At 40.0% G+C, this 16,041-nt stretch overlaps 1 protein-coding gene across 1 annotated transcript in view; it reads right to left on the bottom strand.

Annotated features, from left to right (window-relative positions):
* The window catches only part of gbe1a (glucan (1,4-alpha-), branching enzyme 1a), a 202,430-nt gene extending 189,047 nt beyond the window's left edge, over window positions 1–13,383 (bottom strand). Inside the window, exon 1 of the mRNA XM_046317104.1 lies at window positions 13,155–13,383. Coding sequence (XP_046173060.1) covers window positions 13,155–13,261 — 107 coding nt within the window. The 5' untranslated portion in view covers window positions 13,262–13,383. The remainder of the gene's footprint in view (window positions 1–13,154) is intronic.
* Between the last annotated feature and the right edge of the window lie 2,658 nt (window positions 13,384–16,041).

The following is a 16,041-nucleotide window of genomic DNA, read 5'->3' as shown; positions in this document are numbered from 1 at the left end:
CCAGCATCCTGTCTCTGGGCTGCTGACATTAGAGACTTAACAAGCCCTGAGTACCTGCACACACACACACCTCAGACAGTAGAGATCTCTGCGTCGCTCCTCAAACCTTCCCACACAATTAACTAACTTCCACACCTCCGAATTGTACTGGGACAGCGTGACAGTCCACACACATGTGGTGTGTGTGTGTGTGTGTGTATAGGACAGGGTGACAGTCCACACACACGTGGTGCGTGTGTGTGTGTGTGTGTATAGGCCTGGGTGACAGTCTCACACCCACAGCAGAGGAATACTCTCTCTCAAATGGCTCGGGAGTGTAAAGGGAAGACCAGCTGACCAGTCTAGAGAGGATAGAGGGAAGAACAGCTGACCAGTCTAGAGAGGATAGAGGGAAGACTAGCTGACCAGTCTAGAGAGGGTAGAGGGAAGACCAGCTGACCAGTCTAGAGAGGGTAGAGGGTAGACCAGCTGACCAGTCTAGAGATGAGAGGATTGGTCCCGCCGGTCAGTCTAGAGAGGAGTGGATAGACCAGCTGACCAGTCTAGAGAGGAGATGATAGACCAGCTGACCAGTCTAGAGAGGGTAGAGGGAAGACTAGCTGACCAGTCTAGAGAGGGTAGAGGGAAGACTAGCTGACCAGTCTAGAGAGGGTAGAGGGAAGACTAGCTGACCAGTCTAGAGAGGGTAGAGGGTAGACTAGCTGACCAGTCTAGAGAGGGTAGAGGGTAGACCAGCTGACCAGTCTAGAGAGGGTAGAGGGTAGACCAGCTGACCAGTCTAGAGAGGGTAGAGGGTAGACCAGCTGACCAGTCTAGAGAGGGTAGAGTGTAGACCAGCTGACCAGTCTAGAGAGGGTAGAGGGTAGACCAGCTGACCAGTCTAGAGATGAGGATAGACCAGCTGACCAGTCTAGAGATGAGAGGGAAGACCAGCTGACCAGTCTAGAGAGGATAGACCCACTGACCAGTCTAGAGAGGATAGACCAGCTGACCAGTATAGAGAGGGATAGAGAGGATAGACCCACTGACCAGTCTAGAGAGGGTAGAGGGAAGACTAGCTGACCAGTCTAGAGAAGATAGACTAGCTGACCAGTCTAGAGAGGAGAGGACAGACCAGCTGACCAGTCTAGAGAGGGTAGAGGGAAGACTAGCTGACCAGTCTAGAGAGAGAGGGTAGACTAGCTGACCAGTCTAGAGAGAGAGGGTAGACCAGCTGACCAGTCTAGAGAGGATAGAGGGAAGACCAGCTGACCAGTCTAGAGAGGGTAGAGGGTAGACTAGCTGACCAGTCTAGAGAGGGTAGACCAGCTGACCAGTCTAGAGAGGGTAGAGGGAAGACTAGCTGACCAGTCGGATCCATCCATGTGAAGCTAGCCACAGTAAGGATTAGCCACAACAGTGGAAATTGCAGATAGCCTTCAAAATAAAAGTATGGCATATTTCTACTATTTGCAGTTATTTGCATCACTGTCAAGCCGGCTGCTATAGCCTTAGCTTTGGGCAACAGGGTTAAGTAGCTGGATAGCCATTTATTTTCATGAACTGAAGTTCAATTTCACTAGGCAAACAACAAGTGGTAACCTAGCTAATACCTACTCAGAATGATTCCTAAATCATTGCTAAGAATAATGAAAATGACTGCAGTTTCTACTGGTCATTGTGTTCAGGCTGGTTGTGTTGGTGTTAGCTAGGTACCAATCTAAATCTTGTTGACGTCGAACAAATGATGCTTTATTACCAACGCGGTATTGTAAACACACCGTTCGTGGCCGGTGTTCGCAGACTATTTTGTACAGATTTGACACGGTATCTTTTTTTAGACACGCAAAGACCCAAACGGTGTTCCGTAGTATGTATGTCAACCTTCCCAAGTTCTCTCACGTCACCCCGCTCCTCCGTTCTCTCCACTGGCTTCCAGTTGGCAACATCCGCTAAAAGACCATGGTGCTTGCCTACGGAGCTGTGAGGGGAACGGCACCTCAGTACCTCCAGGCTCTGATTTTCAGGCCCTGACACCCAAACAAGGCACTAATGTTCATCCACCTTTGGCCTGCTGAAATGTTCTCCCTACCACTGACTGGAAGTTGAGCTCCCGATCAGCCCAGTCAAACATTGTTCGCTGCCCTGGCCCCCCAATGGTGGAACAAACTCCCTCACAACGCCAGGACAGCGGAGTCAATCACCACCTTCCGGAGACACCTGAAACCCCACCTATTTAAGGAATACCTAGGATAGGTTAAGTAATCCCTCTCACCCCCTAAGTTTTAGATGCACTATTGTTAAGTGACTGTCCCACTGGATGTCATAAGGTGAATGCACCAATTTGTAAGTCGCTCTGGATAAGAGCGTCTGCTAAATGACTTAAATGTAATGTAAATGTAATGTATGTCGTGAAGCTAATAGCTGTGACGCTATAACTGTGTAACTCCGGGTAGGGCAACATTTGAAAAATAGGGCACTTGGTATTCTGTACCGGTACTCAGTCCAGTCTCGGCGAAAGCCAACATCACCCGCGACAGAGAACGGTTGATTTTCAAGGCCAATGAATTCCATTATCTTGGCGTTAATGTATTTCGCCTTTGAGTCGTCTCGCTGAAATGTTCTTACTCTTTTTCAAATGACTGCTGGACTTGTTGACTCCTCGATCCACACAGCAGACATTGTGCGCGGGTTAGGAATGCTGTGTTGCACAAACATGTACGTGGTGTCAATACGTCATCTACCTGGTTCTATATCTACATATCTACATGTTCTATATCTCCATGTTCTATATCTCCATGTTCTATATCTCCATGTTCTATATCTCCATGTTCCATATCTACATGTTCCATATCTACATGTTCCATATCTCCATGTTCCATATCTCCATGTTCCATATCTCCATGTTCCATATCTCCATGTTCCATATCTCCATGTTCCATATCTCCATGTTCCATATCTCCATATCTCCATGTTCCATATCTCCATGTTCCATATCTCCATATCTCCATGTTCCATATCTCCATGTTCCATATCTCCATGTTCCATATCTCCATGTTCCATATCTCCATGTTCCATATCTCCATATCTCCATGTTCCATATCTCCATGTTCCATATCTCCATGTTCCATATCTCCATGTTCCATATCTCCATGTTCCATATCTCCATGTTCCATATCTCCATGACCATATCTCCATGTTCCATATCTCCATGTTCATATCTCCATATCTCCATGTTCCATATCTCCATGTTCCATATCTATCTATATGTTATATTAGGTATGCATAGACATGCAGCTATGACATCGGTTTTTCACATCTGCGTTAAACTAGACATGTTTACCATATACGTTGTGCATTCCTAATTAATAGGGAATAGGGTACATGATCACATATTATTATTATTATATATTATATTATATTATATATATATTATATATCACATATTATTATTATTATATATTATATTATATTATATATATAATATATCACATATTATTATTATTATATATTATATTATATTATATATATATTATATATCCCATATTATTATTATTATATATTATATTATATACATATTATATATCACATATTATTATTATTATATATTATATTATATTATATATATATTATATATCATGGCTTATTATTATTATATATTATATCCCAGGACAAGAATGAATGGCCATAGACATGGCTAGGGTATGAGGGCGTTCAGCCCCAGGACCTTAATAGGGAATAGGGTACCATAGACATGGCTAGGGTATGAGGGGCGTTCAGCCCCAGGACCTTAATAGGGAATAGGGGACCATAGACATGGCTAGGGTATGAGGGGCGAGACACGTTCAGCCCCCAGGACCTTAATAGGGAATAGGGGACCATAGACATGGCTAGGGTATGAGGGGCGAGACACGTTCAGCCCCCAGGACCTTAATAGGGAATAGGGGACCATAGACATGGCTAGGGTATGAGGGGCGAGACACGTTCAGCCCCCAGGACCTTAATAGGGAATAGGGGACCATAGACATGGCTAGGGTATGAGGGGCGTTCAGCCCCAGGACCTTAATAGGGAATAGGGTACCATAGACATGGCTAGGGTATGAGGGGCGTTCAGCCCCCAGGACCTTAATAGGGAATAGGGGACCATAGACATGGCTAGGGTATGAGGGGCGAGACACGTTCAGCCCCAGGACCTTAATAGGGAATAGGGGACCATAGACATGGCTAGGGTATGAGGGGCGAGACACGTTCAGCCCCCAGGACCTTAATAGGGAATAGGGGACCATAGACATGGCTAGGGTATGAGGGGCGAGACACGTTCAGCCCCAGGACCTTAATAGGGAATAGGGTACCATAGACATGGCTAGGGTATGAGGGGCGAGACACGTTCAGCCCCCAGGACCTTAATAGGGAATAGGGGACCATAGACATGGCTAGGGTATGAGGGGCGAGACACGTTCAGCCCCCAGGACCTTAATAGGGAATAGGGTACCATAGACATGGCTAGGGTATGAGGGGCGAGACACGTTCAGCCACCAGGACCTTAATAGGGAATAGGGGACCAATAGACATGGCTAGGGTATGAGGGGCGAGACACGTTCAGCCCCCAGGACCTTAATAGGGAATAGGGGACCATAGACATGGCTAGGGTATGAGGGGCGTTCAGCCCCCAGGACCTTAATAGGGAATAGGGGACCATAGACATGGCTAGGGTATGAGGGGCGAGACACGTTCAGCCCCCAGGACCTTAATAGGGAATAGGGGACCATAGACATGGCTAGGGTATGAGGGGCGAGACACGTTCAGCCCCCAGGACCTTAATAGGGAATAGGGGACCAATAGACATGGCTAGGGTATGAGGGGCGAGACACGTTCAGCCCCCAGGACCTTAATAGGGAATAGGGGACCATAGACATGGCTAGGGTATGAGGGGCGAGACACGTTCAGCCCCCAGGACCTTAATAGGGAATAGGGGACCATAGACATGGCTAGGGTATGAGGGGCGAGACACGTTCAGCCCCCAGGACCTTAATAGGGAATAGGGGACCAATAGACATGGCTAGGGTATGAGGGGGAATAGGGCACGTTCAGCCCCCAGGACCTTAATAGGGAATAGGGGACCATAGACATGGCTAGGGTATGAGGGAATAGGCCCCCAGGACCTTAATAGGGAATAGGGGACCAATAGAACTCTGGTCTAAAGTAGTGTACTATATAGGGAATAGGGGACCATAGACATGGCTAGGGTTCTATGAGGGGCTTTGGTCTAGACACGTTCAGCCCCAGGTTCTAATAGGGAATAGGGGACCAATAGAACTCTGGTCTAAAGTAGTGTACTATATAGGGAATAGGGTTCCATAGAGCTCTGGTCTAAAGTAGTGTACTATATATAGGGAATAGGGCTCTGGTCTAAAGTAGTGCACTATATAGGGAATAGGGTTCTATAGGCTTTGGTCTAAAGTAGTGCACTATATAGGGAATAGGGTTCTATAGAGCTTTGGTCTAAAGTAGTGTACTATATAGGGAATAGGGCTCTGGTCTAAAGTAGTGTACTATATAGGGAATAGGGTTCCATAGAGCTCTGGTCTAAAGTAGTGTACTATATAGGGAATAGGGCTCTGGTCTAAAGTAGTGCCATAGAGCTCTGGTCTAAAGTAGTGTACTATATAGGGAATAGGGTGCCATAGAGCTCTGGTCTAAAGTAGTGTACTATATAGGGAATAGGGTGCCATAGAGCTCTGGTCTAAAGTAGTGCACTATATAGGGAATAGGGCTCTGGTCTAAAGTAGTGCACTATATAGGGAATAGGGTTCCAATAGAACTCTGGTCTAAAGTAGTGCACTATATAGGGAATAGGGTCTGGTCCATAGAGCTCTGGTCTAAAGTAGTGTACTATATAGTGAATAGGGTACCATAGAGCTCTGGTCTAAAGTAGTGTACTATATAGGGAATAGGGTACCATAGAGCTCTGGTCTAAAGTAGTGTACTATATAGGGAATAGGGTGCCATAGAGCTCTGGTCTAAAGTAGTGCACTATATAGGGAATAGGGCTCTGGTCTAAAGTACTATATAGGGAATAGGGCTCTGATCTAAAGTAGTACTATAGGGAATAGGGTTCCATAGGGCTCTGGTCTAAAGTAGTGCACTATATAGGGAATAGGGCTCTGGTCTAAAGTAGTGCACTATATAGGGAATAGGGCTCTGGTCTAAAGTAGTGTAGTATATAGGGAATAGGGCTCTGGTCTAAAGTAGTGCACTATATAGGGAATAGGGAACTCTGGTCTAAAGTAGTGCACTATATAGGGAATAGGGCTCTGGTCTAAAGTAGTGCACTATATAATAGGGCTCTGGTCTAGGGTTCCATAGGGCTCTGGTCTAAAGTAGTGCACTATATAGGGAATAGGGGTCTGGTCTAAAGTAGTGCACTATATAGGGAATAGGGTACCATAGAACTCTGGTCTAAAGTAGTGCACTATATAGGGAATAGGGCTCTGGTCTAAAGTAGTGCACTATATAGGGAATAGGGCTCTGGTCTAAAGCAGTGCACTATATAGGGAATAGGGCTCTGGTCTAAAGTAGTGCACTATATAGGGAATAGGGTTCCATAGTGCTCTGGTCTAAAGTAGTGCACTATATAGGGAATAGGGCTCTGGTCTAAAGTAGTGCACTATATAGGGAATAGGACTCTGATCTAAAGTAGTGCACTATATAGGGAATAGGGCTCTGGTCTAAAGCAGTGCACTATATAGGGAATAGGGCTCTGGTCTAAAGTAGTGCACTATATAGGGAATAGGGGACCAATAGAACTCTGGTCTAAAGTAGTGTACTATATAGGGAATAGGGTACCATAGAGCTCTGGTCTAAAGTAGTGTACTATATAGTGAATAGGGTACCATAGAGCTCTGGTCTAAAGTAGTGTACTATATAGGGAATAGGGCTCTGGTCTAAAGTAGTGCACTATATAGGGAATAGGGGACCAATAGAACTCTGGTCTAAAGTAGTGTACTATATAGGGAATAGGGTACCATAGAGCTCTGGTCTAAAGTAGTGCACTATATAGTGAATAGGGTACCATAGAGCTCTGGTCTAAAGTAGTGTACTATATAGGGAATAGGGTTCCATAGGCTCTGGTCTAAAGTAGTGTACTATATAGGGAATAGGGTGCCTATAGAGCTCTGGTCTAAAGTAGTGTACTATATAGGGAATAGGGCTCTGGTCTAAAGTAGTGCACTATATAGGGAATAGGGTTCCATAGGGCTCTGGTCTAAAGTAGTGCACTATATAGGGAATAGGGCTCTGGTCTAAAGTAGTGCACTATATAGGGAATAGGGCTCTGGTCTAAAGTAGTGTAGTATATAGGGAATAGGGCTCTGGTCTAAAGTAGTGCACTATATAGGGAATAGGGTACCATAGAACTCTGGTCTAAAGTAGTGCACTATATAGGGAATAGGGCTCTGGTCTAAAGTAGTGCACTATATATAGGGAATAGGGTTCCATAGGGCTCTGGTCTAAAGTAGTGCGCTATATAGGGAATAGGGGTCTGGTCTAAAGTAGTGCACTATATAGGGAATAGGGTACCATAGAACTCTGGTCTAAAGTAGTGCACTATATAGGGAATAGGGCTCTGGTCTAAAGTAGTGCACTATATAGGAATAGGGCTCTGGTCTAAAGCAGTGCACTATATAGGGAATAGGGCTCTGGTCTAAAGTAGTGCACTATATAGGGAATAGGGTTCCATAGTGCTCTGGTCTAAAGTAGTGCACTATATAGGGAATAGGGCTCTGGTCTAAAGTAGTGCACTATATAGGGAATAGGACTCTGATCTAAAGTAGTGCACTATATAGGGAATAGGGCTCTGGTCTAAAGCAGTGCACTATATAGGGAATAGGGTTCTCTGGTCTAAAGTAGTGCACTATATAGGGAATAGGGTTCCATAGTGCTCTGGTCTAAAGTAGTGCACTATATAGGGAATAGGGTTCCATAGGGCTCTGGTCTAAAGTAGTGCACTATATAGGGAATAGGGCTCTGGTCTAAAGTAGTGCACTATATAGGGAATAGGGTACCATAGAACTCTGGTCTAAAGTAGTGCACTATATAGGGAATAGGGCTCTGGTCTAAAGTAGTGCACTATATATAGGGAATAGGGTTCCATAGGGCTCTGGTCTAAAGTAGTGCGCTATATAGGGAATAGGGGTCTGGTCTAAAGTAGTGCACTATATAGGGAATAGGGTACCATAGAACTCTGGTCTAAAGTAGTGCACTATATAGGGAATAGGGCTCTGGTCTAAAGTAGTGCACTATATAGGGAATAGGGTTCTGGTCTAAAGCAGTGCACTATATAGGGAATAGGGCTCTGGTCTAAAGTAGTGCACTATATAGGGAATAGGGTTCCATAGTGCTCTGGTCTAAAGTAGTGCACTATATAGGGAATAGGGCTCTGGTCTAAAGTAGTGCACTATATAGGGAATAGGACTCTGATCTAAAGTAGTGCACTATATAGGGAATAGGGCTCTGGTCTAAAGCAGTGCACTATATAGGGAATAGGGCTCTGGTCTAAAGTAGTGCACTATATAGGGAATAGGGTTCCATAGTGCTCTGGTCTAAAGTAGTGCACTATATAGGGAATAGGGTTCCATAGGGCTCTGGTCTAAAGTAGTGCACTATATAGGGAATAGGGCTCTGGTCTAAAGTAGTGCACTATATATAGGGAATAGGGTTCCATAGGGCTCTGGTCTAAAGTAGTGCGCTATATAGGGAATAGGGCTCTGGTCTAAAGTAGTGCACTATATAGGGAATAGGGTACCATAGAACTCTGGTCTAAAGTAGTGCACTATATAGGGAATAGGGCTCTGGTCTAAAGTAGTGCACTATATAGGGAATAGGGCTCTGGTCTAAAGCAGTGCACTATATAGGGAATAGGGCTCTGGTCTAAAGTAGTGCACTATATAGGGAATAGGGTTCCATAGTGCTCTGGTCTAAAGTAGTGCACTATATAGGGAATAGGGCTCTGGTCTAAAGTAGTGCACTATATAGGGAATAGGGCTCTGATCTAAAGTAGTGCACTATATAGGGAATAGGGCTCTGGTCTAAAGCAGTGCACTATATAGGGAATAGGGCTCTGGTCTAAAGTAGTGCACTATATAGGGAATAGGGTTCCATAGTGCTCTGGTCTAAAGTAGTGCACTATATAGGGAATAGGGCTCTGGTCTAAAGTAGTGCACTATATAGGGAATAGGGCTCTGATCTAAAGTAGTGTACTATATAGGGAATAGGGCTCTGGTCTAAAGTAGTGCACTATATAGGGAATAGGGCTCTGGTCTAAAGTAGTGCACTATATAGGGAATAGGGGTACCATAGAGCTCTGGTCTAAAGGAATAGCGCACTATATATAGGGAATAGGGTACCATAGGGCTCTGGTCTAAAGTAGTGCACTATATAGGGAATAGGGTTCTATAGGACTCTGGTCTAAAGTAGTGCACTATATAGGGAATAGGGTTCCATAGGGCTCTGGTCTAAAGTAGTGCACTATATAGGGAATAGGGCTTCTGGTCTAAAGTAGTGTACTATATAGGGAATAGGGCTCTGGTCTAAAGTAGTGTACTATATAGGGAATAGGGCTCTGGTCTAAAGCAGTGCACTATATAGGGAATAGGGTTCCATAGTGCTCTGGTCTAAAGTAGTGCACTATATAGGGAATAGGGCTATGGTCTAAAGTAGTGCTATATAGGGAATAGGGCTCTGGTCTAAAGTAGTGCACTATATAGGGAATAGGGCTCTGGTCTAAAGTAGTGCACTATATAGGGAATAGGGTACCATAAATGACTTAAATGTAATGTAATGTAATAGAGCTCTGGTCTAAAGTAGTGCACTATATATAGGGAATAGGGTTCCATAGAGCTCTGGTCTAAAGTAGTGCACTATATAGGGAATAGGGTACCATAGGGCTCTGGTCTAAAGTAGTGTACTATAGGGAATAGGGCTATATATAGGGAATAGGGCTCTGGTCTAAAGTAGTGCACTATATAGGGAATAGGGTACCATAGGGCTCTGGTCTAAAGTAGTGCACTATATAGGGAATAGGGTTCCATAGGGCTCTGGCTCTGGTCTAAAGTAGTGTACTATATATAGGGAATAGGGCTCTGGTCTAAAGTAGTGCACTATATAGGGAATAGGGCTCTGGTCTAAAGTAGTGCACTATATAGGGAATAGGGTACCATAGAGCTCTGGTCTAAAGTAGTGCACTATATAGGGAATAGGGCTCTGGTCTAAAGTAGGACTCTGGGCTAAAGTAGTGCACTATATAGGGAATAGGGTTCTATAGGGCTTTGGTCTAAAGTAGTGCACTATATAGGGAATAGGGTTCTATAGGGCTCTGGTCTAAAGTAGTGCACTATATAGGGAATAGGGTTCTACTAGGGCTCTGGTCTAAAGTAGTGCACTATATAGGGAATAGGGTTCCATAGAGCTCTGGTCTAAAGTAGTGCACTATATAGGGAATAGGGCTCTGGAATAGTAGTGCCATAGGGCTCTGGTCTAAAGTAGTGCACTATATAGGGCATAGGGTGCCATAGGACTCTGGGCTAAAGTAGTGCACTATATAGGGAATAGGGTTCTATAGGGCTTTGGTCTAAAGTAGTGCACTATATAGGGAATAGGGTTCTATAGGGCTTTGGTCTAAAGTAGTGCACTATATAGGGAATAGGGTTCTATAGGGCTTTGGTCTAAAGTAGTGCACTATATAGGGAATAGGGTTCTATAGGGCTTTGGTCTAAAGTAGTGCACTATATAGGGAATAGGGTTCTATAGGGCTTTGGTCTAAAGTATTGCACTATATAGGGAATAGGGTGCCATAGGACTCTGGTCTAAAGTAGTGCACTATATAGGGAATAGGGTTCTATAGGGCTTTGGTCTAAAGTAGTGCACTATATAGGGAATAGGGTTCTATAGGGCTTTGGTCTAAAGTAGTGCACTATATAGGGAATAGGGCTTCTGGTCTAAAGTAGTGTACTATATAGGGTTGGTATAGGGCTTTGGTCTAAAGTAGTGCACTATATAGGGAATAGGGTTCTATAGGGCTTTGGTCTAAAGTAGTGCACTATATAGGGAATAGGGTTCTATAGGGCTTTGGTCTAAAGTAGTGCACTATATAGGGAATAGGGTTCTATAGGGCTTTGGTCTAAAGTAGTGCACTATATAGGGAATAGGGTTCTATAGGGCTTTGGTCTAAAGTAGTGCACTATATAGGGAATAGGGTTCTATAGGGCTCTGGTCTAAAGTAGTGCACTATATAGGGAATAGGGTTCTATAGGGCTTTGGTCTAAAGTAGTGCACTATATAGGGAATAGGGTTCTATAGGGCTTTGGTCTAAAGTAGTGCACTATATAGGGAATAGGGTTCTATAGGGCTTTGGTCTAAAGTAGTGCACTATATAGGGAATAGGGTGCCATAGGACTCTGGTCTAAAGTAGTGCACTATATAGGGAATAGGGTTCTATAGGGCTTTGGTCTAAAGTAGTGCACTATATAGGGAATAGGGTTCTATAGGGCTTTGGTCTAAAGTAGTGCACTATATAGGGAATAGGGTTCTATAGGGCTTTGGTCTAAAGTAGTGCACTATATAGGGAATAGGGTTCTATAGGGCTTTGGTCTAAAGTAGTGCACTATATAGGGAATAGGGTGCCATAGGACTTTGGTCTAAAGTAGTGCACTATATAGGGAATAGGGTTCTATAGGGCTTTGGTCTAAAGTAGTGCACTATATAGGGAATAGGGTTCTATAGGGCTTTGGTCTAAAGTAGTGCACTATATAGGGAATAGGGTTCTATAGGGCTTTGGTCTAAAGTAGTGCACTATATAGGGAATAGGGTTCTATAGGGCTTTGGTCTAAAGTAGTGCACTATATAGGGAATAGGGTTCTATAGGGCTTTGGTCTAAAGTAGTGCACTATATAGGGAATAGGGTTCTATAGGGCTCTGGTCTAAAGTAGTGCACTATATAGGGAATAGGGTTCTATAGGGCTTTGGTCTAAAGTAGTGCACTATATAGGGAATAGGGTTCTATAGGTCTCTGGTCTAAAGTAGTGCACTATATAGGGAATAGGGTACCATAGGGCTCTGGTCTAAAGTAGTGCACTATATAGGGAATAGGGTTCTATAGGACTTTATACTATATAGGGAATAGGGCTCTGGTCTAAAGTAGGGTTCTATAGGACTCTAGTCTAATGCTAACATTATCGAACTGAGCTTCGAGGATGATTTTTATGAATTGTTCCAGCTTGGGGTAGTTAGCACTAGTTACAGTTTTAACTCACTCAAAGAATGTCTATTATATTGACAAGACAGTCGATTGAACGCACAAACAACAACGACGACGACGAGCCAGGCGGGAGGTGGGACCAATCCAGCCAATAAGAGGGCAGATGTATTGATAGGTCTGATCTGTACATCTGTACTGTGACAGCATGGGCAGTGTCTCCATTTTAAAGTGGTACATTTTCTTCTTCATTGGCTGATGGCTCCCAACTCATAGGAATCCAGTTGACTACTTTAACAAAACGGTGGAAGCCCACAATGGCAAAGTCCATTAAAAACATGTTATATCCATGAAGAGTCCTCTATCGCTATGGCGACAAGCACAATTCCAATATAAAAGTAGTTTGTTTTACAAGTTTCTGAAATGCCAGTGAATTCCTAACACCTTAACCACTATAACCAACTCATATTTGATCAAATAAACCTAAATTAGAAATGCAATCGTTTGTTGACCAAAAGTCGAAATTCATTAACCTCGATACAAAAATTCTTAAAATCGTAGTCTTATTTTTCCTGGGCAGATTTTTTGGGGCTGAGTAAAACCTCTCGTTTCGCCTCCTCCTCTCTGACTTACTGCAATAACTAGTAACACCCCCCCCCCCCTCAATGTCAAATGTAGCTGAAAGTTGTTACATTGCACTGAAAGTTACAATAGGGCCTTGACTACATTCTGGTATTGATGAGATAGAATATAGTAACCTAAATACATTGGACTGTTGTAGAGACTGGCCTGCCAGCTCTAATGAAAAGTAGCCTATCCTGCATTTCAGAAAGTGCGTCGCAAAATTGCAAGCTAGGCCTAAGTGGCCTGCGTTGGTTTAAAATCTACATCGTGCACTGTGCAGTGAACAACGTTGTTACCCTACCTGCGACATAAGTCTTCTTGGTAGGGCACTAAGTAGGGATCCTCCCGGAGAAATTCGCTTAGATCTGGCAGCTCGATAAATTCATCGCGTTCTGAATGGTCCGCCATCTTATGTTCCGTGATTCTAGAAGCAGACGAACTATAGTTTTATAACGCCGACATATACTGAAACTGGTAACTGTTAAAGTTAAGATTCATAAACTGCAAGCAGAGTTGCTTTATACTGTCTTCTAAAAGTTTTCAGACACACGTGTGGAGGGGGCGGGTGTCCGACAACACACAGCTACTTGTTTTAGTCCCTCCCATGCGGAGCCAGACGCAAAAACATATATATATATATATATACAGAGACATAGATATATACAGAGACATAGATATATACAGAGACATAGATATATACATAGATATATACATATACATAGACATATACATATACATAGATATATACATATACATAGATATATACATATACATAGATATATACATATACATAGATATATACATAGATATATACATATACATAGATATATACATATACATAGATATATACATAGATATATACATATACATAGATATATACATATACATAGATATATACATATACATAGATATATACATATACATAGATATATACATATACATAGATATATACAGAGACATAGATATATACATATACATAGATATATACATATACATAGATATATACATATACATAGATATATACATAGATATATACATAGATATATACATATACATAGATATATAAATAGATATATAAATAGATATATACATATACATAGATATATAAATAGATATATAAATAGATATATACATATACATAGATATATACATATACATAGATATATAAATAGATATATAAATAGATATATACATATACATAGATATATACATATACATAGATATATAAATAGATATATACATATACATAGATATATACATATACATAGATATATACATATAGATATATACATAGATATATACATATACATAGATATATACATATACATAGATATATAAATAGATATATACATATACATAGATATATAAATAGATATATAATATAATAATAATAATATATGCCATTTAGCAGACGCTTTTATCCAAAGCGACTTACAGTCATGTGTGCATACATTCTACGTATGGGTGGTCCCGGGGATCGAACCCACTACCCTGGCGTTACAAGCGCCATGCTCTACCAACTGAGCTACAGAAGGACCACCCATACGTAGAATGTATGCACACATGACTGTAAGTCGCTTTGGATAAAAGCGTCTGCTAAATGGCATATATTATTATTATTATATTATATATCTATTTATATATCTATGTATATATACATATACATAGATATATAAATAGATATATAAATAGATATATACATATACATAGATATATACATATACATAGATATATAAATAGATATATACATATACATAGATATATACATATACATAGATATATAAATAGATATATAAATAGATATATACATAGATATATAAATAGATATATAAATAGATATATACATATACATAGATATATAAATAGATATATAAATAGATATATACATATACATAGATATATACATATACATAGATATATACATATACATAGATATATACAGAGACATAGATATATACATATACATAGATATATACATATACATAGATATATACAGAGACATAGATATATACATATACATAGATATATACATAGATATATACATATACATAGATATATACATATACATAGATATATACATATACATAGATATATACATATACATAGATATATACATATACATAGATATATACATAGATATATACATATACATATATATAGATATATACATAGATATATACATATACATAGATATATACATATACATAGATATATACATATACATAGATATATACATATACATACATTTACATTTACATTTAAGTCATTTAGCAGACGCTCTTATCCAGAGCGACTTACAAACATAGATATATACATATACATAGATATATACAGAGACATAGATATATACATATACATAGATATATACATAGATATATACATATACATAGATATATACATATACATAGATATATACATATACATAGATATATACATATACATAGATATATACATATACATAGATATATACATAGATATATACATATACATAGATATATACATATACATAGATATATACATATACATAGATATATACATATACATAGATATATACATATACATAGATATATACATAGATATATACATATACATAGATATATACATATACATAGATATATACATATACATAGATATATACATATACATAGATATATACATATACATATACATAGATATATACATATACATAGATATATACATATACATAGATATATACATATACATAGATATATACATATACATAGACATATACATATACATAGACATATACATATACATAGATATATACATATACATAGATATATACATATACATAGACATATACATATACATAGACATACATGACTGTAAGTCGCTTTGGATAAAAGCGTCTGCTAAATGGCATATATTATTATTATTATATTATATATCTATTTATATATCTATGTATATATACATATACATAGATATATAAATAGATATATAAATAGATATATACATATACATAGATATATACATATACATAGATATATAAATAGATATATACATATACATAGATATATACATATACATAGATATATAAATAGATATATAAATAGATATATACATAGATATATAAATAGATATATAAATAGATATATACATATACATAGATATATAAATAGATATATAAATAGATATATACATATACATAGATATATACATATACA

This window comes from Oncorhynchus gorbuscha, linkage group LG20, assembly GCF_021184085.1.
Source record: "Oncorhynchus gorbuscha isolate QuinsamMale2020 ecotype Even-year linkage group LG20, OgorEven_v1.0, whole genome shotgun sequence".
Taxonomy (NCBI): domain Eukaryota; kingdom Metazoa; phylum Chordata; class Actinopteri; order Salmoniformes; family Salmonidae; genus Oncorhynchus; species Oncorhynchus gorbuscha.
The sequence above is the reverse complement of the archived record's forward strand: the minus strand, read 5'-3'. Positions and strand labels throughout refer to the sequence as shown.